Below are 27,160 nucleotides of genomic sequence, written 5' to 3'. Positions count from 1 at the left end.
CTTTTATACTCTAGGAAAGTAGCCGGAATACAGAAGTATATCTTGCATAACTCTGACAACGCACAGCGGGGAAATTTTGCGATTTTATCGCCAAAACCACAGAAATAAAAATTTTAATTTGACAAAATAAATGCAAATGTCAATTGAAGAACTAATATGAGCATCAAATGCCTCCAATTTTACTGTTAAATGTTTTAATACACAGCTCGTGTAGACTCTCAAATACTTATGTTCATGCGAGGTTAGAACGATCGCAAAGAATTAATCTAGATTTTCGAGTTACTTTAAACATTTATATTGTATTATCCAAAGTTCCGAAAATAATTTGAAGGCATGGATTCAGTTCCTGATGGTGCGTGATATCTTTTTGTCCTCAAGATAATTATGTTTCGGGTTTTAACACGCAATTTATACAATTTTTAAAGTAGTGTTTTAGAAATAACCTTTTCATATAAGAATCAATTTTCATTACATAAAATACTTATAAATCCCATAATATCCCGCAATGATTTTCATTCCTATTTTACGTTGAGCTGAAATTCAAAATTTTCATTTTTATGGTTTTGGCCATAAAATCGCAAAATTTCCCCGCTGTGCAACGGTTGAAGTGCTTCATTTACTTAAAAACATTATAACAATTATTATTTTAAAACATGGCTGTCGCTGTCTAGAGTGTCGAGCAACGTGGATAGCGTCGTGACATGAACAGAGTGGAAGTGGAGGGGAGAAGACTATCGATCACCATCGACAGTCACATAAAAATATCGATAGCTCTCGATATTGAAAACTATCGATAATTATCGATATACTATCGATAATTCTCCACCACTAGTGCGAGGTGCATCGTGATGCGATAGCCCGCTTGAGCTCGTTAGATGAATGGGGCCGACACACATACCGGGCACAACACTGGAACCGACCGACACGGGGGGAGGAGGTGGAGGATCGAGAGAGAAAGAGGAGACAACGGTCGAGCGCAAGGAGGACAGAGAGGGAAACAACGACACAGGAACAAAGGGGGAGGGTTTATAGGTGGATGGGCGGGTGTAGGACAGAACACGAGGGTTGTGGTGGTCGGGCCGAAGGGCAGACCGAGGGGGGTGGTCCGCGGAGCGGCGGAGGACGGGGCTGCTAGTTTGCATAAATTTAGGAAATACAGGGTGGAAAATCGATATCCGCATAGAGATTATAGATGGTGGTTGGTAGGCGCCGCGTAGCCGCAGCCTCCGTCGCGACGGCGTATGCGCTACATGTCTACGCTCTCTGCTACCCCCGTTCCACAGCCCCGCTCCCCTCGCGCCAACCCTCTCACCGACCGGCCATGCCCCGACCCCCCCCCCCCGCCCTCCACCGACCCTTTCGACGTGCCCGAAAACCTCGTGTGTATACCCGTGTACTCGGATACTTCTTGCGGGTGTTGGTGGGTGCACTGTCTGCACACACACCCCGCGCACTTTGCACCCCCACGTCCGCCCTTCGTCGTCTGCCGCCCTCTTCTCGCGTGATAGCGCTCGTACACGTTCCTCCGCGTCCTACAATGTCCCTGTCTCCGTCTGGCCACATCTTCCGCCTTTTCCCCCCTTCGAAATCCCTCCACACCCCCCCCCCCCCGCCGGTCACTGTCTCTGTTTCTCGAATTCCGTGCGTCTGGTTTTGTCTCCTCGTCCCGGTCCTCCGTCTCCCTCTCGCCAGCTCGTAGCGTTCCCTCTTCCTTCTGATCCTCTCTCGCCACCCATCCTCCTACAGCGCTCACCCCTTTCGCTCTCCCTCGCCCTCTCCCGTGGCCCGTGCAACGGAATTGAAGTAGTCGATATCGTCCTGCGGCCTGTCTCGAAATTAAGAGAAAACGACCGACTCGGACACCCCCACCGAAACGGGCCGAGGCAAGAATTTTTCTTGCTCCCTTTCTGTCTCTCTTTCCCTTCCACCCTCCCCGCCGCCACTCCACCGTTGCTCCGGCAATTTCTACCCCCTGCTTGCCGCGCTCCTTTTTTTCACCCGGTTCCATACTGCCGTCGAGCGCCGCGCTCGACCAACACCACCTATATAATAAAGCCAAACTGCTCTGTACCACGTGACCCTGTGACGTCATATACAAGAGGCATAGAGCGACCAGTCCGTGTTCGAAGTCACGGATGTACTTATGTATGTCCACCACGTGTGGTTGTTTTAAGTGATATTCGTAGTCGTTTAAAGTAATAATTAGTTCAAAATGGTTAACAAGTGTCCTGTACCTGGGCGTAATGGCAATTATTCTGCTAACGATACATCCAAAGTGCATGTTTTTAAATTTCCAACTAACAATTTTGTTAGCTCGAAGCATTCAGCAGTGTGCCATCGACACTTTGCGAAATCTGACATTGAATTTACTATAACGGCAGTAGATTAGAAAACAGGAAAAACAATAACAGTTTCTTTAGAGAAACCCAGGGTGAAAAGTGGCGCAGTGCCCTGTATTTTTCCACAGTATGCCTCTTATTTCAGTAACGATATAAATTACAGAGAATCTCCGCTTGAGAAGAAGACCAGACGAGAAGCTCTAGCTATCCAAAGTGCTATTATTGAAAGTGAAAAAACTGCTGCAGAACGTGAGAAACGGTTCTTCCTCAAAACTTTTGGAAGAATTTAGCTGCACAGCCAAATTGGTTAGCATAGGTGAAAAGTGGAATATTATGGTTAAAAAAGAATATATTATTTACCTTCATTTAAACTTGGAAAATAATCAAATTGATATAATGTATATCTTGATTGATTTGAACTTGAAAGTAACCATTTTTGTGAAAGGCTCGAAAATATCAGTTAAAGGCATTCCCAAATTTGTAAATAGTGTGATGGATATTGAAAAAATAACAGATGTTTTAGAGAATATCAATACAGGTGATGAAAATGTGATAGCGGATGTAGTTCTAAATTTATTGGAATCACTAAAAATTATTAATAAGGAAAATAATAAGATCCTCTCATTTTGTAGATCACAAATTCAGCTTTATACACAGCCCAAACAGTGATATCGCTTCCAGCCTGAGACAATGATAGTTTCTTCAATGCTTTTTTTTATATCTCCACATGCATATAGATTCTTAAGAATGACGGGAATTATGATTTATAATTTCTTGTGTAGGTACTTGATACATGATATTATAAAAAAAAACACATGCAAAGTTTATATTACTTTTTATAATAGTTGTCAAAAACTGAATATTTTATTTTTGTATGTTATGAAAAACTGAATATCTTATTTTTAAATGTTATCAGAAACGGAATATTTTATTTTTGTGTGTTTTCAAAGGCAGTATATTTTATTTGTATGTTATGAAAAACTGAATAAAGTTTTCTAAATAAAGTAATTTGTTCTTAGTTTTTCCACATATACAAAAAGTACAACTTTGAACTGGCTTCCTTTCAGCTTTTAAGAGAATTAACAAACGATTGTGTGAACTTCTTGCGCGGATGTGCAGGATGTAATTAAACCAAATAAACTTTTCGCTTGTAAATACATTATTTGAGGGGACCTTATTATTCCGCCTAATTCGTGAATGCCGCTCAGCGGTGACGTCACGACGAAGCTGTTTGGCTTTATTATATAGGTGGTGTTGGCTCCACGGGCTTTCTCGCTTTCCCTTCTCCCAGCGGACGTTGAATCCTCCCCCTCCGGAGGGGGGGGGGGGCTGGACTTTTTCGAGGGTGCTTTTCCGCGCAACGAGACCCTTCGCGGAAGGAGTTAATCGGGTTCCAACGGGGGACCGATTATTGGCCGTTTTGGGAACGTGAACACAGCGGGGGTGGGTTTTGACCTAGGGGCTGATTTGGACGCTAATTTGCCAGTGATCGATGGAACACGTAGGGCTTGTAGTAATGATAAATGGGAATGGGTGAATCGTTGTTTTTTTGAGAATGGCAAACTGTGGATTTGCAAGCAATTACTGGAGGGTGGCAGAGTAGGTATCGAACAAAATTCGATTCGAGGACTGGCAGGCCTTAATTCTGGTGGGATGCGAAATTGTTTCGCGCCACGCGAGTTGCAGCTATATATGACGCGTTCTTTTCGCGATCCGCTTGGGGATCCGCAATATTACACAGCCCTCTTTAATTGCCAGAGGGTCGAGGAAACTTTTATCAAATTTCCCAATTTCTCTTTTCGCCCCCCCCCCCCCCCCCCGCAAGTTTCTACGCTGTCCTACTTAGAAGTAGGAGTTTCTGGATACCGAACCATTATTTCGCGCGATAAATCTCGTTAGATCGTAAGATAAATTAAGCATGGGGGAAAGGGATTGTGGCGGACAGATAACTGACTCCCGAGTCTAGGGCGTTAGAAATAGACTTCCAGGAATCAGAATAGCGGAAAACAGACTTTAAGGCGCACGAAGGAATCCTCGTTCGAATGAAGTATGAGTCTTGACGCCATTGTTCGGACGGCGGACTGCGAATCGCCTTTTTCCTTATGCGACAGACTTCGGACTACAAAGTGGCCTTTTCGTTTTATGGCAGTTTGTCCTAATTGTGTGACAGAGTTTGGACTACGAATTGCCGTTTCCCTAGCGGTATGATAGACTCTCGACTACGAATCACCTGCTTCCACTTATTTAATAGTCACTGGGCTGCAAACTGCCTCGTTCTTTGTTATGCGATAGGCTTTGGGTAACAAACTGCCGTTCCCCTAGTTATGTGATAGACTCTACAGCACATATCCCATTTCCATGATTGTACGCGAGAGTCTGAACCATACAGTACCTCTTTCCTAACTGCACGAGGGACTCTGGACTACAGAGTACCTTCTTCCCTTAACGTGACAGACCTTAGACTGCAAATTGCCATTTTGCTAGCTATATGAAAGATCCCAAAGTACAAATCGCATTCCCCTCTTAACCATATTGTTCCTAGACTACAAACTGCCCCTGTTTACCTCCCCTGTTACGTGATAGACTGTCTTACAAAACCTCTCTTTCCCACTGATACGCTCCTGATACCATGTCGATCTTTTTCAGAAATACCCACTTTTAATGGTCAACGAAACGTGCAACGAGACAATCGATATTCTAAAATAAATTCGACGAATTTCCCACGCGACAGATCTCCCCCCGCCGATCATTTGGAAACGGTTCACGTCGAACAAGGAATACTGGAAATCCACAAAAGTCGAGCAAAGAGCTCGAGAAAGTGGCTCGAGTTCGAAGCGCACCCATTCAAGCGATCGCGTCGCGCGGCTTTCAAAGATCGCGATTAGAAAGAAGGCCTGTCGACGTCCAGTTCGAGAACCGTCCATTCCAATTTTCCAGGACGAGCGTCGCATGTCAACGAGCCTGTTTTCGTCCCTCCTGTTTTCCCTCCCCGCCCGGTGCTTCGCCCGTTTCGTGTAAACGCGGCATAAAGTGTATCGTTTTTTCTGGCTCTTTCTGGAAAGCATCCGCGTATATGCACGTACGTGGACGGCGTGTCGAACGACGAGAAAGTGGACAAACGTTGGTTCGGGTCGACGCACCTCGCGGACGACAACGGAAGATCGATTCGTTTGCGTGGAAAAAGAAAAAAGAAAAAAGAACGATAGGTCGGGGCCGGTGAAAATTCAACGAGCTTTCCACCGCCCGCCGCCGATGTATCTCCCATCGAGCGGCCTCGAAAGGTTTATCGAACAAGAGCGTTTGCTTCGCGCTGTTATTTCGCTGGCGCTGATCTTGTGTCCGGTGGCAATGGTTCGCTCGATTAAAAAATTGGAAAACGCTTTACATATGGAGATCCGAAGCGATCGATATCGGGTGTCGACGGCGGGGCGCTCTGCCACCGTTCCGTGATTTTAATTGCAATTTTAATTCCGTCGGAATTGTTGTTAACAAGCGGCAGCTTCGATCAAGCTTGCAAATGGAATTGTCGACGATGGTAAGCGGCCTGTGCTCCGCGCTCGCAATTTCATAAAGCCCGTCTATAAATGGCGGAGGGCTCGACCGACCCTGCAGGGCTTCGTGCGACGCAGATTAAATGCACTTCATGTAAAATTCAACGTGACCCGCGCCGCTGCCCCGAGGATACTTGCGTTTTTAGAAAAGTTCCATCAGCCCCACGGCCCCCCTGCGACCGATTCCTATTTCCTTCGAGCGTCCGTAATGGACTCGGAGGTATGGGAGCAAAGATGCTCGCGGAGAGTTACGGGATTAGAGGGCCGTTTCAATTTACATGCGAGGTTTCAATAAGAGACTTTTAACAGCGGGCTGTTACTATAAAATCTAATCGAGGAGAACAGAGCCAAGAAGCAGAGGGAGGAGCGGGGCCCCTCGGCACGGTCGAGGCAACGTTTTCCCTCGATTTGCAGCCCTTTCACTGGCCGCTGGATAAACGAGGAGCCGGGGGGACGACCGAGGCAGCGGAAAAAAATATCCCAGTGGCCGACGATTTTCTCTAAACTCCGCGATACATCGATCCTGGAAGGAACCCTTTCACGGCCGCATCGGCTCCATCCGCGTACGTCCGTCCGTTCTTTCGCCCGCTAAATACCGCAGCATCGCGAAATTAAAATATTGATCGAACGGCGTCGCGGGGGAGAATACGAATTGCGGTGGAGAGCAGAGAAACCACCCCCTGCATGTTTCCTGCGGACGAGCCTGAACCGACAGGGAGGGACGGGTGGACGGGGGCCACCGATGGGAAAGAAAAAAGAAAGGGAAGGAAAAAGATTGCGGTCCAGTCGAAAATTCGAATGTCAATGACTGGTCGAACCGAGCCGAGGCCAACTTAGTTCGATATCGAGAGTTCGTCGACTTTTGTTAGCCTTTCCCTCCCTCGATTTTTCATCCAGTCTCTGCGAAGGGTGGAAGATTCGAGAGGGATGGGACTTGATTGAAGGGACATTCCACGCGAACTCGGATAGATTTCGGAGTAAGATTTCGTAGATTGCTGAAATTTGAATATGTTGTGGTCTTTAGTGATATTAAACGTACCTCGAAGGATTTTTCGAAATTTTGAAAAATGTCGATTTTACAGTTGTTTGAAGTTAAGTGCTAACTTTTTTTCAATACATTATAGCTATGGAAGTAGTAAGCGGATGGAGATCAGCTTTACGGTGCTTATAGAGGAGACATTGAAGTTTTAAGAAAAAATTATTTCAGTGTCAAACAAAATTTGAAACATTTTTGTGCAATTATTTTAAACAAATGCAGGTTTTTAACATCGAGCGCGATTTTAAGGATCTAAAAAAGGAGAATGTAGTTCTATTCTTCCCCTCGATGGACAAACTTTTAAAAATATGGATATTTTAAAATTGGCCCTGTAAAAATTGCCAAAAGTTGACGCTGCGCCGCCCAGCACCGGCTCGACTGGTCGGACCGTGCGGTACTCGCAGCGGCCAAGCGGCTATACCTGATATTCTTATACAGGACTAGCTTTACTACTCAGCTTCGCCCAAAATTTACATTCTGATTTTATAAAAAAAGAAATTTTTATTTTTTTGTGAACATAGTCACGTTTGTCTGGATTAGTAAGACATAATGAGCTGAGGCTCGTTTCGTGATCCTAGAGTTTATCGTTCAAAAGTTTTTAGGCGATAGACAAACACACAAACATATAAAAGCTTTCTGTTTTAAATATTAAGATTCTCTCAAAGTATTTGAAAAAAAAACTGAAGTAGGAAAACTCTTACTATTTTTTATATTCAAGATAATACGGTATCTCAACTTTTGGTGTTCGCAATATTTTCCTTGAAACGAGGGTGACTTAGTTTTTTAAATGGAATGCTATATATTTGATATATTTTATACTATGACCTTCAAGGCCACACAAGGTCATAGTGTACCATATAGTTGAATTTGTCTTGACAGTCGCTTTCATATTGGGTAATCAAAGATATAGCATTCCATTTAAAAAACAAAAATTGAGATACCGTATTATGTCGGATATAAAAAACAGTAAGAGTTTTCTTCCTTCAGTTTTTTTCAAATACTTACCATTTTCGAGAATCCTGTATAAGAATATCAGGTATAGCCGCTTGGCCGCTGCGAGTACCGCCCGGCCCGACCAGTCAGGGCAATTTTTACAGGGCCAATTTTAAAATGTCCATATTTTTCAAAGTTTGTCCATCAAGGGGAAGGATAGAACTATATTCTCCTTTTGTTCAGATTTTTAAAATCGCGCTCGATGTTAAAAACCTGCATTTGTTTAAAATAATTGCAAAAAAATGATTAAATTCTTTTTTTTAAACTGAAATAATTTTTTCTTAAAATTTCAACGTCTTCTCTATAAGCACCGTAAAGTTCATCTCCATCCTATTACTACTTCCATAGCTATAATGTATTGAAAAAAAGTTAGCACTTAACTCGAAACTGCTGTAAAATCGACATGTTTCAAAATTTTGAAAAATCCTTCGAGGTACGTTTAAATATCACTAAAGTACTACACCATATTAAAATATCAGCAGTCTACATAAAGTTACTCCGAAATCTGTCCTAGTTCGCGTGGAACGTCCCTGAAACGAGTATCAAGCTTGCGATTCGCGTCTCTGGATTCTATTCCCCTTTCCGAGCCTCTTGGCAAATAAGCATGAAATTATTTTATTTAATTTTAATTCCTCCGTAGCGTTCAATTAATAAAGAATGGCTCAACTTTCGCAAGCGATCGTCGGGGGGTTAATCTCGACGAACGGGCGAACTGATCGCGAGGCGACGTAACGGTGGAACATTTCGCTTAATTGAAACTTAAACCGATTAACGTGCAACGCCGGGACCGGAAGCTGTGGGCTCGAAGACACCAGGGAAACTTTCCGCGGGGACTTTAATCGCGAGCATAAGTCTCCGCCGAGCTTTCAGGAAAAGTTACCCTCAAGTTTCGATTACACTAGACCGACTGTTTTCTTACTTCCCCCGCGACTTCCGGTTACCCTTCGAGGAGCACAGTTTCCTCTTACCGGCGACACTTTATTAGAAGAGCAAGCTCCCTGGGAATTGCTGGTAAACTTCAGATCCCTCCACCTTCCTCGATCGCAGCTCTTTTTCGCGAGAGAATTTTTCAAAAGCTCGATCCAACGATGCGAACTATTTAACGACTACTGGGCTTCTTGCGAAAACGAAGGAAATTCTCGAGAAATTCTAGCAAAGGCACGTTTCGTTACTCCTGGCCCTATCTTCAGAAATAAAAGTAGAGATATGGATCCTCGAGACCCATGTCATTAACGACTCTGTCACGAGTCCCATTAGTCGCGTATTTCGCAAGAAATTCCACGGTCCCACAAATTAAGCAGCACGGGTGACTCGGTCCGGCTCGACGATTTTTCAAATTCCACGCAGCCTCGCTGATATCCTCGGTTTCGCGCGGATTGTTCTATTAATAAAAACGAGCCGATGTGCGATCGTTATAGGACGATTGAGAACTGCTGGCTTTGAGGCTGAGCGATAGCGCACGTCACCGGGACGCTTTGCGCCCGAAATAGTCTCAAACCTCATTATTTTTATTCCTAACCATGAAATTAGCGAGCGAGCCTCGGCTTCGAATTTCGTGCAATCGTCTGGCATTTACTCCGCCGTGGCTAACGAAACGCGGCTGCCTCGCTTCGCGGAACCTCGCCATTAAAGTATTGATCTTGATTAAAAGTATCGAGCCCTACCACGCGCGACTGAGTATAAATTTCAAACCCTTTAGGGTGCCTGATAATTATAAAAAAAAAGTATTCTCATCGCAATTATAAACTGTTAAGTTTGTAAAGATTCATTTGCTTCGTAGACCTAAATAAATATTAAATTAAATATTACTGGTACCCAGAAAAATGTAATTAAGCTCAGGTTCACTTCCTTTCCTTTGTAGTTCTTTTAAACTCAAAGTGTGTGTTGAGGAATATTTTCCCCCGCGTCTGTGAGACTCGCGGGGATCATTGAAAATAATATAATAGCGAATGGTCACTCACCTGGAGCTCCTCCTTGCACTGACGTTCCTCTTCGAGACTCATCCGCTTCTCGTGCTTCTTGTAGTAACGCCTCTTGGCGGCTTGTAGGTTGAACCACGTGTACGAAAAAGACTTCACGAATGGTAGGAGGGCCTCAATGAATGGGTGGAACTCATCCTGCGAGCACACGATAACGCAAGCTGATTAGAGGTCGCGGTCAACGGCCGATTCGCACCCGTCGAGAACGAGACGCAACCCTGCCCACTATCAACCATCCCCGTCGAAAGCCCCGGCCAACGTTTCCGTCGCCCGCTGTCGGGACGATGGAACGTTATTTCGATAGAGGAAAATTACCCTGCTCCCTGAATTTAGGCGAGGGGGCGTTTAACGATTTCTTCACAACTCGCAGACTCGACCGAGGGTTGCCTCGAATTTTATGATCTCTTTTTAATGCAGGATAGGGATCTAGAATTCCAGCAGTAAGAAGGTTAAAGGCAGGGTTGAATATATGATCTTCTCGTCCTCGAAGGGATGAAATGTCCCATCTTATTTCTCCAATATTAGCATGCGTTAACTGTGCAAGTCTACCGGTTAGCTTCGTGCAGTTCGATTAGGTTCACCGTGCGAATGTGGATTTTTATTCGATTATTTGGAGATGGATCGGAGGAAGCGTCCTAGATTTACAAGTTCCCAAAACCCCAGAGAAACCCTAAGAAAACCATTGCAAAAATTATAGTACACTGTGTTGGATAATGTGTGGATTTTGATTTGATTATTTGGAGATGGATCGGAGGAAGCGTCCTAGATTTACAAGTTCCCAAAACCCCAGAGAAACCCTAAGAAAACCATTGCAAAAATTATAGTACACTGTGTTGGATAATGTGTGGATTTTTATTCGATTATTTGGAGATGGACCGGAGGAAGCGTTCTAGACTTACAAGTTCCCAAAACCCCAGAGAAACCCTAAGAAAACCATCGCAAAAATTACAGTACACTGTGTTGGATAATGTGTGGATTTTTATTCGATTATTTGGAGATAGACCGGAGGAAGCGTCCTAAATTTACAAGTTCCTAAAACCCCAGAGAAACCCTAAGAAAACCATCGCAAAAATTACAGTACACTCTATTGGATAATGTGTGGATTTTTATTCGATTATTTGGAGATGGACCGGAGGAAGCGTCCTAGATTTACAAGTTCCCAAAACCCCAGAGAAACCCTAAGAAAACCATCGCAAAAATCACAGTACACTCTATTGGATAATATCTACTAATATACACAAACGATTCATCCCTCGAGCCATCATTATGCAAGATCCCCGTCCCCCGACTCGAAGCACAGCTAGCACCGCGATCTAACCCCGGCAGCTCAGCCCGATGCTTTGTCTTAATTGATTTAATTCCGGCGAAATGAGCGGCTCGAACCGAAAGCAAACCACTGGCGCACAATGCAGGAAGTCAATCTCCGTTTACGAGGGTTGAACCGGCACGATATCGAGTCTCTCTCAACGTGGAGGGTGAAACGAGTCGAAATCTCGTTTCCAACGAGAGAGTCGATTTCCCCCGAGTGGACCAGGGGGAGAAAAAAGGTCGCAGACGTCGGGGAAAAGGAAACTTCATCCTTATCGCAGCGTCGAACTCTTCCGGCGGATCGAAACGTCGATGAATCTCTCTTTCCGGTCGCAGCGCGAGCAGAGGGTGAGGAGAGCGAAAGGGTACGCGGAGGATCGAGCTTCCGCAGCGATCGTCCCTTTGTGAGGCAAATACCGGCCGTCACGGAAGACGGAACCGGGGGATGTAAACACCATTTCACGGGGGATCAATTTTAGGGGGACTTTCTCTATGGGAGCGCTCTCTCTCTCTCTGCCCCATCAAAATCAACCCTCAGCTCCCTGCTCGAGGAATATTCATCGGCGGAACAATAACGAACGCGCAGTATCATCCCCCTTTCACTCGCCCCGTTCGGCCCGCGAGAGAAACCATCGAGTCGCGACGCGATGCGCTTTTGATCGGCGGAGCTTCGAGTGGACGAGGTGCATGGCAATGACCCGCGATCAGGACACGTCGAGGGGGTGAGAGCCGAGCATTACCGACAACCATTTCCCAGTTTCCAAACGGAAAGTGAGACCGCAAAGATATCAAGAGCATTCGATCCTAGAGCATCGACCAGAGTCCTTAGCAATCTACGACGTGTTCCCGAAAACCTCCTCGAGCCCTGCCCAATTACCCCAATCACCAATTACGATTTCATGGAGCGGTGAGAACAAGGAGCAGGATGAGCGAAGGTGTGCGAGGGGGTACGGTGGAAGAACACGAGGGTGGCCTGTGAACAAGCGTCAAACGACACGAACCATCGAGTATTCGCAAGCACTGCGGCTGCTGTGGCACACTACCGTCTGTCTGTCCCTCCTGTCGTCCGGTTGTCAGAAGCACCGATTCTCGCAGTAACAACCGTCAGGGTCGCAATACTCCTCCGCCACCCTGTCGCAGATTGATCGTGGCCTCATCTGCACCACCTCCGGCTATCCTCCTCCCTTCCTTCGCCCTTTTATTCCACTAAGAACCAACGAGCCGACCGCGCTCGGTCCGGGAGCCTCTGTTCCCAGTGTAAATTCTCTCCGATCCCCCCTGTCCGAGCTCGCTCTATCCTCGTTTCTTCTCAGCACGGTTCGGACAACAAGCGTGGGAGGCGGAGAGAGTAACACAGGCTTTCCCTGAATTTCCTCGAGTTCTCCAGAAAACACTGCGACGGTCGAAGCGCTCTGAGATGCGACGACTGTGGCCAGATCTTCCGATGCTGTGGCTTCTGTTGCGAGAAAAACGGACGTTGTCTGTTTGCTGATCGACTCGGACTACGCGCGCGAGAATCCCGAGGTGGTGGTCGCCGCGAACAATGGGGAAATTTGATCGTGGACTCTTCCGCTGGCTGGTTCGGGAGTTCTTTATCCAGATCGCGGGTCTGCTTTTGCACAGATTGCGCGCCGCGAGCTTTTTCAGCACCGATGCCCCCCTCCGCTGAACTCGATCGGCATCCCTCGAGGCAGAGCGCGACGCGATCTCGCCAGGCAACTACGCACCGGGTCCACGCGACTGGGAGAGAGGAAGCTGCCCTGGGATTATCCGAAAGTGTTGACCGGGCGAGCAGAAGAGGATGATTTTCAGGCCGCGAGTCGAGCCGCTCGATCGCTCGCTTTGTCACCGCGGTCCGCTCCGCTTTGCGCGTACGCGCGAGTCGTGCCGTCGTGTGCGCATGTGTCTATACGGCACGCCGTTATTTTCGGACGGCCAACGAAAATCAAAGGCATTAAGGAGCACGGTGACGCCGCGACCGTCGTCATCGCGGAAAAGACCAGGGTGAAGGCAAGGACGCGGGGGGACGGGGGCTCCAGGGACGATTCCGCCAGGTTCCTCTCGATATTCCCGGGGTGGATGAACCGGCACATGGCTGGCCGCAGAAATAAATTTTCGGGGAGCATTTCGATCCAGAACATTCGCCTTGGTCCTTGAAAGAATGCTCTTTGGAGCGCGAGATCGTCGAAGGACGATCTACCCTAGCGGTGAATATTGATTTAGGAAAACGCGCTTGGAGCGGATGGAGATTTTGTATTTAGACACAGTGTTTCCCTGCTGGTGTGGGAGGTGCTCGAAGAACGTGCGGTATAGAGTAGCTTTTGAAACCAGAGAAGCTTCTAGAAGTGAATTATAATCCGGGAGTAGATAAACCATCGGAGGTTTATATTGGGAATTAGAATTATTGCTGTTGCACCACTTAGTGCAACGAACATTTCAATCGTTAAAGGAGACTAGGGAGGAGGTTTGAAGGGTGTAGAGGGCCACCACCGAGCGCACGTGTCGCTTCTATTTGCAAAGCGGATTTTTGGTGCGTAGTTGTGCGGCGATAAATCGACGCGGATTCTGCGCGATGGAGCTTGTTTATCGCTTTGCCTCGACAGAGAGCACCTCGAGTTCCCTTGGATCCGATGAAACATCGAAACCGCCAACCTCTCCTTCCCCAGAAGACACTCTTTCGCGATCCTTCGACCAATTACATAATTACTCGCCAGCCACGATCAAACTTCCTCTCGGCGAAATAATCGGGAAATTACTCGACCACCGATCTCTGTCTAACCCTCCAACTACTTACTATCAGTTTAATCGCGACTAACGTATATCCCAACGGCAAAGCTATCAGAAGGGTTGCAAATTCCCCAGAAAGAAGCCGCGACGATCGAGCACTCCGACTCGCGCAATCAGCTGATGCTCCAGGCCCAGGCGGGCCTGCAACCCGCGAGAGTCCCTCCAAGGGTCGGGCTCAGCTTGCTCCCCTCAGGCTCGTCTGTCCGACGGCGTGTCCTCGGTCACTGATCCGACGATTCACAGAGGCGAGCCTCGACACTGATCCACTGGATCCCGAGAGCCTGACGGCAATTGGTTCGCGATCGAGCGCGCTGGATGCCGTTACGCAGCTCGAGCTCCCGCCTCGATCTCTCTGTTCCACGAAGAATGGAGGCAATAGAGCAGAGGCTGAAGGGTAGCGCGAATGGCGGAACCGAGGAACGCGGTGCGAGGCAGAGAAAGCCCGGCAGAAGGACCGTCGACGTCGGAGCGACGGGTACGACGTCGGTCGTCGCGACGACACTGAGACGCCGGCCGACGAGACGCGCGTAGCTAGACGCGCGGCGAAGGCACCGCGCTGCGGCCAGGTACGGCACCCCAAACAGTTATTAATAGCCCCTGTCCTAGCTTACTAGATTTGCCCTCGAACCGACGCAACTTGTCTCTCTCTCTCTCTTTCTCTCTACACCCTGCTTCTTCGGCTCCTTCGACTTCTTCCACTTCGACTTCTCCGCCTCGCGACCCTCCCCTACGCGCTCTGCCCTCCCTCCGACGCTCCTCCCGCGACGATATAAATCCGCAGCTTCGCCGGTCCTTCCTCGTGGATCCGCGAGTAGCGATGGGTCTTCAAGAAACTTCGAATCGACTTCAAAGGTGCGGGAGGGATTTAAATACCTTTGTATTGGTGTTGTTAAAATGAGCTTCGAGCCGCGAGCTTCAAGAGCTCGACTCGCGGTTCAAACTCTAAAGGCTCGAACCTTTAAGGCTCGAACCCTGTAGCCGTGAGAGATCTAGCCTTTAAAGCTCGAGTCGTATAAATTGTACGTAGTGAAGTGAATATGTACAAAGCTCGAGTTTTGGTAGCCACTATTATATTAATTTCAGTTTATTATGAGCTTTTTTTATAACATTTATAATGCCTGTCTCACTATATTCTTTCTTTAAACGTTCCTCAACACAAAACTATATGAAAATGACCGTTATCGTCAGCGCAATGTACTTCGGTTCCCTTGACGATTGAAACAGAATCGGTTAAATCGCCTTTATGCTCTGCTCGGTTAGCTCAGGCGGTACACTGCTGTTGTACGACAATGATCAATTAATTTTATGTTGAGAAACGTTCGAACCAAGAATGTAGTGGGCAGGAACGCTACAAATGTTATAAGAAGACCAGATAATGTACTGAAATTTATATATTATAGTGATTGCGTTGTTCTTTTTGCGTTTTATCAAGATTTTATCAAAGAGTTTTGTTACAAATGACTACACTTACAAAAAAATAGTATTGTATAGTTTTGCATTTTTCTTGTATTATTAAAACACGGAACCAACCAATTGATGGAACCATAAAAAAGCACCTTTCTCTGTGTTTAATTTTAACGTTTTACAATAGTGATTCCACAAAATAAAATATAATATCAAGGACTTGGAGTTAACTTCATTACTATTAAACACAAGAGCCTTCAGCTTCGAGAGCTCGAGCTTCATATGATATTAGCCTTAAAGGCTGAATCATTAAGGTTAAGGCTTAAAGCTTTGCAGACTCGAGCTTTATACAACACTACTTTGCATGGAAGAATTTTGAAAATTGTTCTTTCTGAGTGTTTTGAGATTCAAGGGGTGAGTGGACGAGTCCGTTGAATTCGTTTTGAATAGAGTTTCTACTTCAGTGTTTCCGAAGCGCTTCTAAGAGTCGCTGGACGGTGGCTGTGTGCGAAGTTCACGCGCTGCGACATTTCACCCCCGCCCCAGGGGGCGATCAGCAAATTGCGCGAACCTCGACGAAGGAGGACCGGGGGTACAATTGATTCTTCCCACGTTTTAATTCCCCGCGGAGGCTGCTGTCCTGCACGCCTCGTTCCGCGTCAATAAACCCGCGGAAAAAAGCAATGGAAGCGACTTTTCGAAACGCTAAAAATAGGCTTGCACCGTGAATCAACGGTTGATTCTATAGAGGCTGAAAAACACGGCCGTTGTGTCTGCGTTTGAGCGTGCGAATACCGGGAAACCAGTCGGATCGTTGGAGGACCGATAAACGGGAAAAACATCCCCTTTATGCGTTCAAAGGGCGGAGAGACACCTCGACACGAATGCATCGGCTTGGCAACGACACTCGTTCGTCACTGATCCGAACAAAATAGGAAAAGCGATCTTACATCTGCGAATTACAACCTCACTGCGTCGCGAACTTGCCACCAGCCTGAAGCATCGTTCGCGTAACAAAAGGACACCCCTGCCTGCTAACAAGGGCGAGAAAACCCGCGAGCCCAAAACTCAACTGCCTCCATAAATTCTCGGGGATGTTCGCGATCCTGTGTCGCGGGGTTAAGCGTTCCAAAGACCCGGCTCTGCCCCCGGGAAACAAAGTGGACAGCGACGAGGAAACGGGGGAGACGGGGAGCGGAGGAGGAGCAACGACGGAGTCCGCAGTAAGAAGCGGACGGGCGAATGTCGGACGGCCGTGGAAGCGTGTTTTGCGGGACGGTCCGCGTGTTCCGTCGCTGGACCGACGACGTCGAGGAGGAAGAGGAAGAAGAGGGCGAGAAGAAGCAGCGGCGGCGATGGAACACGAAGAAAAAGACGAGGAGCGAGGGTGGCGAGCACGCGGCCGCCGCTGGCGAAGACGATCGATAGCCAAACTCCTCTACGTCTGCCCTAAGATAGACACTGACATAGACTGCTAGATAGAGGCGCGTTATGCATGGGGGGCCCTGGCGTGCAGATACGCTCGCAATTTTTGATACGAGCTCCCCGCCGCTCCCTCGCCCACCCCTGGACCGGCACCCGATATTTTATACAGGGGAGATAAGACAGATTGGCTGTGGCAGTTTCGCTGCAATATGAAAAAGAGGCTGCTCGTGGATGAGGGCAGAGGTGGGATCATTGAGGAACTTGGAAGGAAGCTGGTGACGGGTTCAAGTGGATTATTGGTCGTTCGTTTAAGGGTTTTTGGTGACAGGAAGCAGGGGAGAGCTTCTGACGCGTTGCCTAAGTCTCTGTTAGGGAGGGCCGAGGGAACTTTCTGCGCATTAGAGCCGGAGTTTGCGGGAGTTAGTAAGGTGGACTGGGAGCCAGGGTCGTTACAAGTTTCATCGACATTAATATTGTTAATGCACCGAAATCCCGAGGAGCTGAGGACCCGGAGGATCTCGCGCGTTAGCGGAGCCGGTGGTTCTTTCAGCCTTCCATGCGCGACGTTAATTTTCGGAAGGATCGCGGAGGAGGGAGTCTGAACGTTCGTCGCGTGACGAGCAATTCCGCCACCGTCGGTGATCGAGGATCCCAGGGACACACACGGGAATCACGGTGGTAATGCACGCGTCCGACGTATCGGGGCACACCGCCCAGAGTAAATACCGTATTCGCCGCGCTAATGACTGTTCTAAGTTTGCTGGAGGCGAGGACGCCGTTTCCCCGAGGACAACGAACCTTCCCCGGCTATATCCACGCGACATTTCGCCGTCTAAGTGGGCTACGAAATTCCGATTGTCGCGGCGAAATGTCCCCGGTACTCCTTCACCGTGTTGTTCCACGAGCTGCTCCCAACAGCGACGGGACGACAGCAGGAGAAAAGCTTCCCACGAGTGAGCAAGTGCATAGACCCTAAGTAGCCTGCTGTCCAATTCTAATCCCTTAAAAATTAAGGTATCTTCCCTATTGAAATTCGAGCAAGGAGCTGGGGACAAGTAAAGGAACTCGCAAGAAACCAAGTAACCCAGTTAAGAAATGTCACCCCGAATGAAATCTGTCGAATTCCCATCTAGCTCCTGCCCAATTCATCGGGCACCTATGGAAAAGCAAACAGCGCGGTCTGAACAAGCGAACCTGACGTCACGTCGCCGCTGTGGACCCCCACCGATCGAAGGACAGCCCGAGGGAGCCGTCGACTAACTACAAGTCGATATCGAAGGGCGCGATTGTGGAGCCGGCGAACGCGGGAACAAGTGCGATCTAAATATAAAAAATTAGATTGAGGCATGTGACGCGGCCCCGCGACGCTCCTTACGTAACATTCATGATTATCGATATAAATAGTCGTGTTTCCTTACATAATTACGTGCATGCACGCGTCGCACACACGCGCGAGGGCCCGCGAACGGTCGGAGCGCGCGCGGGCGCGCGTAAACTAGAGCTGCATTGCTGGAAATCAGCTGACGAGCGGGGGATCGGAGAATGGAACTCGGACGATCGGGATATGACAAGCACGCGGAACAATCCCGGACAGGTTCGCGTGCAGCCCGCCAATATACAACCGGGCACAGTGTTTATACGTGCATCGGTATTTACACACGGCGCGCCGCTGCACCGCCTCCAAGTGCAACGTTACTGATCGCGTTGCATTCGCACCACCCTCCACCCCCCCTCCACCGACAGCCGACACCCTCCCGTCGCGTAATAATCGCACCCCGCGTTCGCTGAGCCTCTGTCGACTGGACTCTAATTCTTTCTTCCTTGTTTCCGATTGTATTTTCTTTCCGTTGCTTGTGATTGGTGGCTTATGGAGTAGCGACGCCCCAAATGCATTTGCAAGGTGGGTGAATTGTTCTTTCAATGTACGGTCGCATTTTTAGGCGGAGGGTAGCACAGGTAACCCCGCAGCTAGCAATTGGCTCCCAGCTCTCGGACGATTACGTAATTTTCTGATCAGCCGCGTCGAACAGGCGATTCTCAGCGTTTTGAAAATTCGACAGGGACGAGGGGTAGTGCTTCGCGGAGAATGTTCGAAATGCCGCGCAATGGGAAACTCGATCTCCAGCTGCGTAAAAGAAAGAGCACAGTGCACGGTGAATCACTGGCTGGACAAGCTTCCACGAAAATCACCGCTGCAAACGGTTCCGTTCCCATCCGCGAACACTCGGCTTCAAAACAACGGTGTTTACCGGATGCGTCGCGATAATCGCCGGCTGGGGAGCTTCGAAGACGCTCGGTGCACGCGAGTCGCACGTGCTCCCGCGACGTCTTCGTCCTCCCTGATTCACAGTTCCACCCGAATTTGCGAGAAACGCGGGGAAAGTCGGCTCAGAAGTCTCTCAAAACGGGGACGAAGCGACGGACGAGATTGCAACCCCCTGATGTCTAATTCATCCCCTTGGCGGCGAGACGCTCGGCGAAGTCGACACCAAAGTGTTTTAGGGCGGAAGCTAGAGGACAGCGAAGCACGTAATCTTCGGGGGAAGGGAAACACGAGGTTCGAGAGAAGGGAGGTGGTAGATTTGCGAGGAAAGAGTCTGAGAACTCCGCGTGAAAGTTCCACCAAAGATTGACCACATGACGCGATTCAATTTCCTGTAGGAATACTCGCGAAGTCGAAGCAACAGTTTCCTAACGCGACAGATCCCCGAAGAAACACCCCTAACGTCTACCCCAAGCCGTGATAATCGTCCGTCAGAAGCGGCAAGCGTGGCGCGTGGAAGCGCTCCGGAATGCGACGGCGTGGCGCGGCGCACAGAAACAACAACACCACTCTGATCGGTTAGCGTGCTAAAAAGCGTCTAGCGAAGCTGCCGGTTAAACTACGAAGCACTGCTCTGCGAGATGCGTAAAGGAAGGAAGAAGAACAGAAAAGACGTTCGTCGCGACAACAAAAAAAAAAAAAAAGAAAAATGAAAAGGGAACTATGATGGAGCGGCACCTGTCCTACGGAAGGGGCCTGCAGGTAAGTCGAGACATCCGGTTCCACCATACAGCTCCTCAGGGTGTCCGGGATGAACATGAGTAGCTGGGACGTCGGCCGTGGTACAGGCTGAAGCCGGCTTGCACCGCGCTGACGGTCCTCCAGCGAGCGTGTGCCCGCCGACAGCGTCGTCTTGACGTCCTTGGACGCCCGTGTTCACGACGGGATTGGAGAACGCCGCTCCAGCTGGTGGCGGACCAGCGATCGGCAGGCCTCCTGGCACGACTACGCGCTGCACCGAGCGGACCAGCAGCTGGACCAGCGGGTCAGGGACGATCTCGACGCGGGCTCGGAACCGGCGATCAGGGGGCCGGTCCAGGCTACGGTGTCCTCGTGAGACCTCCTGCTGTACCTTCGTTGCTCGCGCACAAAACGCCTGTTCGACGTCGCTCTGGTTTCGAGGGGACGGGGCTCCTCCGGGCGGCTGGTAGAGGCCGGTCGCCCAAGTGTCCAGCAACCACCACGAGGTGTTCTCCTCCCCTGATCGCGCGCGATCACGCACCCTACCGCGTAGCCGTTCCTCGGGGTTGCCGTGTAAGGTCGCTCGCTGCTTTCCGCGTAACGGCCGTCGCTGACGATGCTGCTGGCGCTGGTCTGGCTGGTGAACCGTCGGCTGTCGGGTGGTGGCGGAACACCGCACCCAGGCACACGCATCCTATCTAACAACCACGAGCCACAACTCCTAACTCTCGACTTTAGGCCCTCTCTGGTGCTCTCTCGTGGCACGCAAGACGGCTTTTGCTCGCTGTCTATCTCTCTCCCCCTCTCGCTCGCACTCTCTCTCTATCTCTTCCCCTTCGGGCCTCCCTGCCCCTCTTTCTACCTCCTCCGCCCAGCCCCTTCTCCCTCTGCTCGCAGCCTCGCTCCCTCTCTCTCTCTCTCTCCTCTCCCTTCCCTCGCGACCGGCTAACCCTTGCACACGAGTTCCCAGTGTCTCTCTTACTCTCTCCCTTTCGTCCCTCTGCGCGCTTTAAATCTCCCTGTCCCGCTCTGCTCCTCGCCTCTCTCTCTCTCTCTCTCTCTCTCAATTCTATTCTCCCTCGAGTTCTCCGTCTCACTAGCCCCCTTTTGTTTTTTTACCCCCACGAAAGCGTGCCCCGACGACGATTCTCGCCGCGACAGGGAGAACAGCGGCTCCGTTCTCAGGCGGAAACGGGTTGCGTCCCGATTGAAAGCGACGACGACAACGGCGACGACGACCAGCACGGCGTCGAGAGCGCGAGAACACGCACCGGGTGCTTGCTGCCTCTCGGTTCTCACCGTAGCTGCTTTCCCGTTCCTGATCGGGAGACGCCAGGCCCCAGACTACGCCGACTCCGAGCGACGGCCGCTGCGTCGGCGTCGGCGTCGGCGTAAAAAGCACGCGGCGTCGCGCAAGCCCGCCGCGGGAGCGCGCCGCGAGGACGCCACGACCCGCGGATGGCGGCGGTGGGAGGCACAGAGAGGGAGGAAGCGACGGCTGAGAAAGATCGACGAGGACCGAGCGACACGGGGTATGGAAGGGTGGAGTGTGAAGCTTTCCCCTCGAGAGGGACAAGGGCAGAGATCGAGAGAAGCGGGAAGGTTTCTGCGAGAGGGACGAGGACGTCGCTACGGAGGAGAGTAGCGAAAGAATAAAACAAGAGCAATTAGAGCGCGCTGAGATAAATAGAAAGAGAAACGGAAGAGGGGCGAGAAAGTAGAGAAAGAAACAGGGGAGGGAAGAGGATCGAGGAATCGAGGAGAACGCGATGGGGGCGATCGAATTGCAACCCCTAGTGATTCTTCGAGGAAATAAAATGAAGAAACAATCGAAGCTGATTTTCAAATTCGCAATAAATTCAGAGCCAGAGCAAATGTTACCCCATAAATAAAACTTTAACAAAAGTAAAAAAATACGCCAAGTACATGGAATCAAATAAATCACCACAGAATAGACGATAATAATTATTAGAATATAAAAAAAAATGTGAAATCAAAATGAGCTGCACGAGACACTTTAATAATGCGAAGATAAAATGTAACATCTAGACATTTGTCTTGATGTCCGCGGCCTGGAAGTCAAATACTTGGCGTGGCCAGGCAAGGTATTCTCAGATCATCAATACGCATACCTTCCCTCTCGTAGGCTTTCGCATAATTTGTCAATTTAAAACTCTGCCAATATGAGTACACTTTCATTATATTGCGTTTTTAAATAATTCTTATTCATCGACACCTTGACCTTGCCTGGGCACGCCGAGTATTTTTATTTATGTAAATAAAATCCTCAGTTTAGTTACAAATAAAAAACAGTTTGATGATATTCAAACATGTCGCGATTCAAATTTCGGCAAATTACCTTGTATCTGAGACTGCATTTTCGTTGCAATTCAATGGTACAACGATACATATTTGTAAAAACACGTTTATAAATTGGTTATAACTTGACGGTAAGCAGTCAAAATTTGGAGTGGATTGCATACCGAAGATAGCGATTGACGAACGAAACATGTGTTAGTTTCTTTTTGGCTGAAAGTGTGCGTGTAACGTGTATACGTATCATATTGACGAAAATTTTGACTGGAGAAGAAGAAGAAGAAGAATCAGGAGAAAAATCTTACCGTTTCCGACTGATCTATGAGACTACATTACGATATCTCTGTCATGCGCGGACCGATGTTATTGAAATTGGTCTTATTCGAAAGCTCATATGCGGTTTACATAAGAAAAGTGCCTTTAAATTTAGAAAATATTGCAGGCGTGATTAGATATCAATGAAATAAGTTTCAGGTAAGGTTGGATTAGCCGTGCGACATATACAGGGTGTCGAAACATGTACTTGGCGTCGAGACGCTACCGCGTCTCTAGATAAAGTCACGGGTAAGGGTGAATGCAGAGCGGGGAGGGGTGGTAGAGAAGAAAGAGCAGTCGAAGCGAGGAAAACTCGCGCGCTAATCGTAAGCTTCCATTTATCCGGCTCGTTGCCGTCTACCTGCCACTTCCTCGTCGGCTATCTACAGCCAGTCCCTCTCTGCCCGTGTATTTTTGGTCGCTCGTTAGGAATTAGCTCTATGGGCCTCCAAAGGTCTGCGCTAACAACCGAGTTTCTCCCTTTCCACCGGCGGAGGATGACGTTTCTCGGCGGATCAGCGACGCTAAAATCCCCGTTACGAGCAGCCTCCGAGGGGAGGGTGGAGAAACGGCACCCCCTCGCCGCCGAAGTTTGTCAACAATCTTCCTCGCGAGCTTTTCCCTGGAAAATGGCGCGCGCCGGGTCGCGGTAATCTCGAAATCGCGAGCGCCGCAAACGAGATTACGCGGACCCCTTGAAACTACCCCTCTGTGGTGGGGCTCAACCGGGGAAAGTTGGTAACTGGCCGCGAGACGACGAGCTTAAAACTTTCTCTGCGAGGATTCCGCTCGCAGTTTCTCTGCCTCCTGCTCCCCCCGTTCTTCGCGGGTAACCCTTTTGCCGGGCGATTCCTCGCGAGGCTTTTGGCGATCCCGGACGCGGAATCCCTAGGATTCAATGATCTACCGGAGTTACAGATTACTTGAACTATTTCTACGGGAGGGATCCATCGATCACTGACGATGGTTGGACGTGTATATTCGTTAACGTCTAGAGTATGTAGATCCACTTTGCGCGACGGGGAGTCTCACTGCTCTTGGTGGAAACTGCACCGGGACACGAGCGAACCGATCGCAGCACGCGAGGAGCCGTCGCGATGCCTCGTGGCTGGAAAACTCGCGAACTGCCACTGGTGAATGGCATCGCGAATCGCTGAGCGACTGGCCTCTGTCGGGCTACCCTTCTCCGATGGAAAGAGGAATCATGAACGTGACGGATACCCGTGACTCGAGGCGGCCTTTGCGCTCTGCGTGTTGCAGGCGTAAAGGCGCTCCAGAGAGTGGGTTACAAGGAAACGGGGGAATCTTGGACCCTCGAGATCTGAATTCGGATTTGCAGCAGCTGGCTGAGAAGTGTCGCCATACTTGGGCAACGCATTCGTGAAATAATAACAGGTTTCTTTGAGAAAGCTAAACTAAAACTTGAAAACACCTTCGAAGGAAAATGAGTTCTCCTCTAATGATGTCTACTCTGATGACGTAGTATCTAAGAACTTAAAACTATCACGCACAACTAAAAGCATTCTTCGATCAAACACTCCATAGTATACGCCACCTTGAGGATTCCAAAGGTGCAGCTGTGCCCTGTCGATGATTCTTCTTGTTTATTTATATTTACATTAGTATTAAATCATATGGTTACAATGATTCGTAAGATAAATAGAACTTTAGTAAATGCAAATGAAATTGCACGCTTCGCGCATACACACCACCCTCTCTCGCTGCCCGCGGCTGGTCTAAGCGCGCGACGCCACGGAGTATCGAGTTAAGCGTCTGCCAAAACGACCGTGTTAAAAGGAGAACACGCGAACACAACGTTACCTGTCGAAACTGTAAACCAGAGAAATCGCGGTGCAAAACCATCCCGCCGTGTTCTAAAAACCTGAGCCTCGATGGGAGTCATTGAAAAGATTCGAACAAAGTGTCCACGCCTGACGCGCTGTCCACCATAAATATACGATACCGCAATAAAGATACAACTTCCCTCGTAACTACAATAAAGAGTACCTCAGAACTTCTTAGCGCTAACCGTAGTGATTAAGACAATTGTAATTACAGTCCCTCGATCGCTCCGCTACGCTAAATAGTGTTTGGCAGTTGTTCAACACATTAGAATATATACCAGTGTCGGTGGACGTCAATTGCGGTGTAGTTACTAGTGTTGATAACAATGCACAATGTAACCGATGGCTTCACGATTAGGAATGTCCCTCAAAAATCCCCAGTACCCGACAAAATAATCTTTCCTATTACCCCGCCTCGTACCGCATCGTCGCTCAGCTATTCCGCTGAGCTTAGTTGCGACGGTGCGCGATGGTATTGTTAAATTATAAGTATCGTTCAACGAATCAGTGAAGTACCTTCGCTTACAAAAATCTGTATCGTTAGTGGTGTGATCGTAAAAAAGGTACACTATGGGCAGATTATGTAAAATTCGTACGATTGCATGATCGAAAAAGTCTGTTTAGACTCGAAAAAGGTCTACCTCGATAACGATATCCCTACCAGAGAACTAACTTCGTCGCGTGTAAAGTTTATAAAGTGGTTTTCACAGTTTCGTAATATTCGATATTTATACCCCAGACTTCGGAACATTAAAATTAGTTTTAGAACGACGCTTTTTGAGTGGATGCCAGTTCGCGACTCGTTTCCTCCTTTACGAGAAAGGGAAGGACCTTCCGACCCTAGCATCGACAATGGTTCGCGGCGATCAGTTAAATGAATACCATATGGTACTTACTTGTACGTCAGACTTGTTATTCATTAGACAGCTGGAGGTAACACCGATTAATGGAGAACTTTATTTAATGGATTTCGTAGCCGGAGAACAGCAGGGATTGGCGTTCGGATAGAGGGCCGGTTTCGGTTAGGGTAGGATGTTATCCGTAAAATAATTCTAACTGCGTTAACCAGCTTAGTTTACGGGCACTGTTACTTTTAGCGACCTGGCGTTTGCAATTATTGCTATGTTGGTAACACGCTGTGTCCCAGGAATTAAAACTGAAAGGATAAGTCTTCTTTAACCATCTAGCGCAGCGTTAACATTAATACAATACATTCTGTATACTAACCCTTTTCAAAAACTCTTCCGCGCATATGCGAGCCCTGGCGTTCACCGACAGTTTCATCTCGCTGATCTCTCTGTCGATCTCTTCCATGAAGTGGATGATAAAGTCTACGATTTTGTGTTTGTACATTTGTTCTACATGGATGTTTGTGATTAGGAAACTAATATCATAACCCTGTAAAAGAATTCTAATATCAATGATCCCGTTCGCGTTCACCTTCTCTCCCGACGATACTCCTATGAACTTAAACGGCATATACCTCCACTGGCTTCCTCCTGAGAATGATGAAGTGCTCCGCTCTCACGGTCATGAATCTCGTGAAATTGTGACACAGAATTTTCTCCAGATCGTCCGCCTGTTTGACGGCGATGCTTATTCTTATACTGTTTATACTGGACTCGATCAGCACCTTCTCCTTGTCGTTCCTACTTATCAATATCGGCGTCAAAAGGAGCTCCTTACTGGCTGTCACTTCCACCTCGGGCTTGTTGTGCTTCTCGACGATCTGGGACCAGAAGTTCTCCAGGCACAACGCGGCGGTAAGCGTTCGCCTTACTGCTGTCAGGTAAGGCTTCAACGTGCCCGACTGAAACAAGAACGGTTCAAACTCACAATTGGTTCCAAACGATCATTATTTCGCCACCACTCAAATTGTAGAAGCACACGAAATACGAAATGGTAGACAGAGACTCGTTACACGGACATCCTGTCTGACTGATAAGGAATTCGTTCGTCTCGAAGGAAACGACTCACCATAACCTATATCTCGCGGAACGATAATAGGTACTTTACCATTTTGCGAGGATGCTACGAAAAATCTCTCGTCCCTGTCGAAACCTAGCAGCGTCGTGCTCCTTCCGACGGTTCGATCTCTCTACGAAATGTTCACGAGGACACGTGAGGAATGACACATTACGTTCTGTGCATATCAAAGGGGGGTTGGGTTCGGCCGGTTTAATTTCAACGGCGTGGGGCGTGTTCCGGAGTTCACTGATAACGAGGATCGTTCTTTCCTCTCTCTTTTCGATGCACAGCAACTGATAGGAACGGACAACGATCGTCAACGGATCTGAACGAAATCAGAACGCATCCTGCGATAAAATGATCACGATCTGTCCCTTTACGTCTGCATTCCAGCAGCGTGCGTAACGAAATGAATTAAACCGCCGCGATTGGCAAATTCCGTTCTACGCGAGCGAGGAGAAATCTTCGCTAACTAACCACGAGAAACGGTATTACCGTTTAATTCCCACGGAAATTTCCACTCTTTATTAATTACCGCCTATCGTTCCTTTCTACCGCAGATATAAATTTGCAAATTGAAATGTGCTGAACTATCACGTGATGCTTGCCCGAGGCACTAGACCAAAAAGGAATGCTCCTTTTAAATATAATTTGCGCCATTTATCGCAAGAATTCATGAATTGCATTATAAAAGGAGAACTCCTACTGTTTGCCAAAGAAAAATGCGAAATACTTTATGAAAGATGTTGAAGAAGAAGTAGAATCGATATTCGGGAGTAATATTCAAGAATATAGACTAAAGTGTCTCAAAAGGCTTTCACTTATAACTGGTTTTGTTGGTAATAAGAACTTGCAGCGAAATTCGTGAAGTCTCAGCCCTGCTAAGTACAA

General features: G+C 48.3%; 2 protein-coding genes and 1 long non-coding RNA gene across 12 annotated transcripts in view; 1 reads left to right on the top strand and 2 right to left on the bottom strand.

Annotated features, from left to right (window-relative positions):
* Nfi (Nuclear factor I) overlaps positions 1 to 20,652 on the bottom strand; it is a 74,658-nt gene extending 54,006 nt beyond the window's left edge. For 3 of the 10 annotated variants that reach the window (XM_076814865.1, XM_076814872.1, XM_076814873.1), the window contains exons 1-2: positions 19,824 to 20,650; positions 9,881 to 10,036 (exon numbers count right to left, since the gene is read on the bottom strand). In XM_076814865.1, coding sequence (XP_076670980.1) covers positions 9,881 to 10,036; positions 19,824 to 19,904 — 237 coding nt within the window. In that variant the 5' untranslated portion in view covers positions 19,905 to 20,650. Of the gene's footprint in view, positions 1 to 9,880; positions 10,037 to 12,207; positions 13,057 to 14,000; positions 14,550 to 19,823 lie in introns of those variants that run through there. The other 7 variants (XM_076814874.1, XM_076814870.1, XM_076814867.1 and 4 more) reach the window with 7 other exon arrangements.
* A 3,387-nt stretch (positions 20,653 to 24,039) lies between these two features.
* On the bottom strand, positions 24,040 to 26,459 carry Arpc4 (Actin-related protein 2/3 complex, subunit 4). Its single transcript, XM_076815440.1, has 4 exons — positions 26,318 to 26,459; positions 25,785 to 26,111; positions 25,529 to 25,699; positions 24,040 to 25,457 (listed from the first exon to the last, which is right to left on the bottom strand). The coding sequence occupies exons 1-4, from the start codon at positions 26,318 to 26,320 to the stop codon at positions 25,452 to 25,454; spliced, it is 507 nt and encodes a 168-aa protein (XP_076671555.1). The 5' UTR covers positions 26,321 to 26,459; the 3' UTR covers positions 24,040 to 25,451.
* Positions 25,986 to 26,688, top strand: LOC143370389 (uncharacterized). The gene is made up of 2 exons (XR_013085609.1): positions 25,986 to 26,103; positions 26,309 to 26,688. It is a non-coding gene; the product is annotated as an uncharacterized LOC143370389 (long non-coding RNA).
* Positions 26,689 to 27,160: the final 472 nt, after the last annotated feature.

This window comes from Andrena cerasifolii, chromosome 6 (genome assembly GCF_050908995.1).
Source record: "Andrena cerasifolii isolate SP2316 chromosome 6, iyAndCera1_principal, whole genome shotgun sequence".
Classification (NCBI taxonomy): domain Eukaryota; kingdom Metazoa; phylum Arthropoda; class Insecta; order Hymenoptera; family Andrenidae; genus Andrena; species Andrena cerasifolii.
The sequence above is the reverse complement of the archived record's forward strand: the minus strand, read 5'-3'. Positions and strand labels throughout refer to the sequence as shown.

Bases quoted from the DNA above. Each gene is read 5' to 3' on its own strand.
- Arpc4 (XM_076815440.1), bottom strand. The intron at 25,700-25,784 runs GTATATGCCGTT...ATTCTTTTACAG, and splicing joins TCAGGAGGAAGCCAGTGGAG to GGTTATGATATTAGTTTCCT.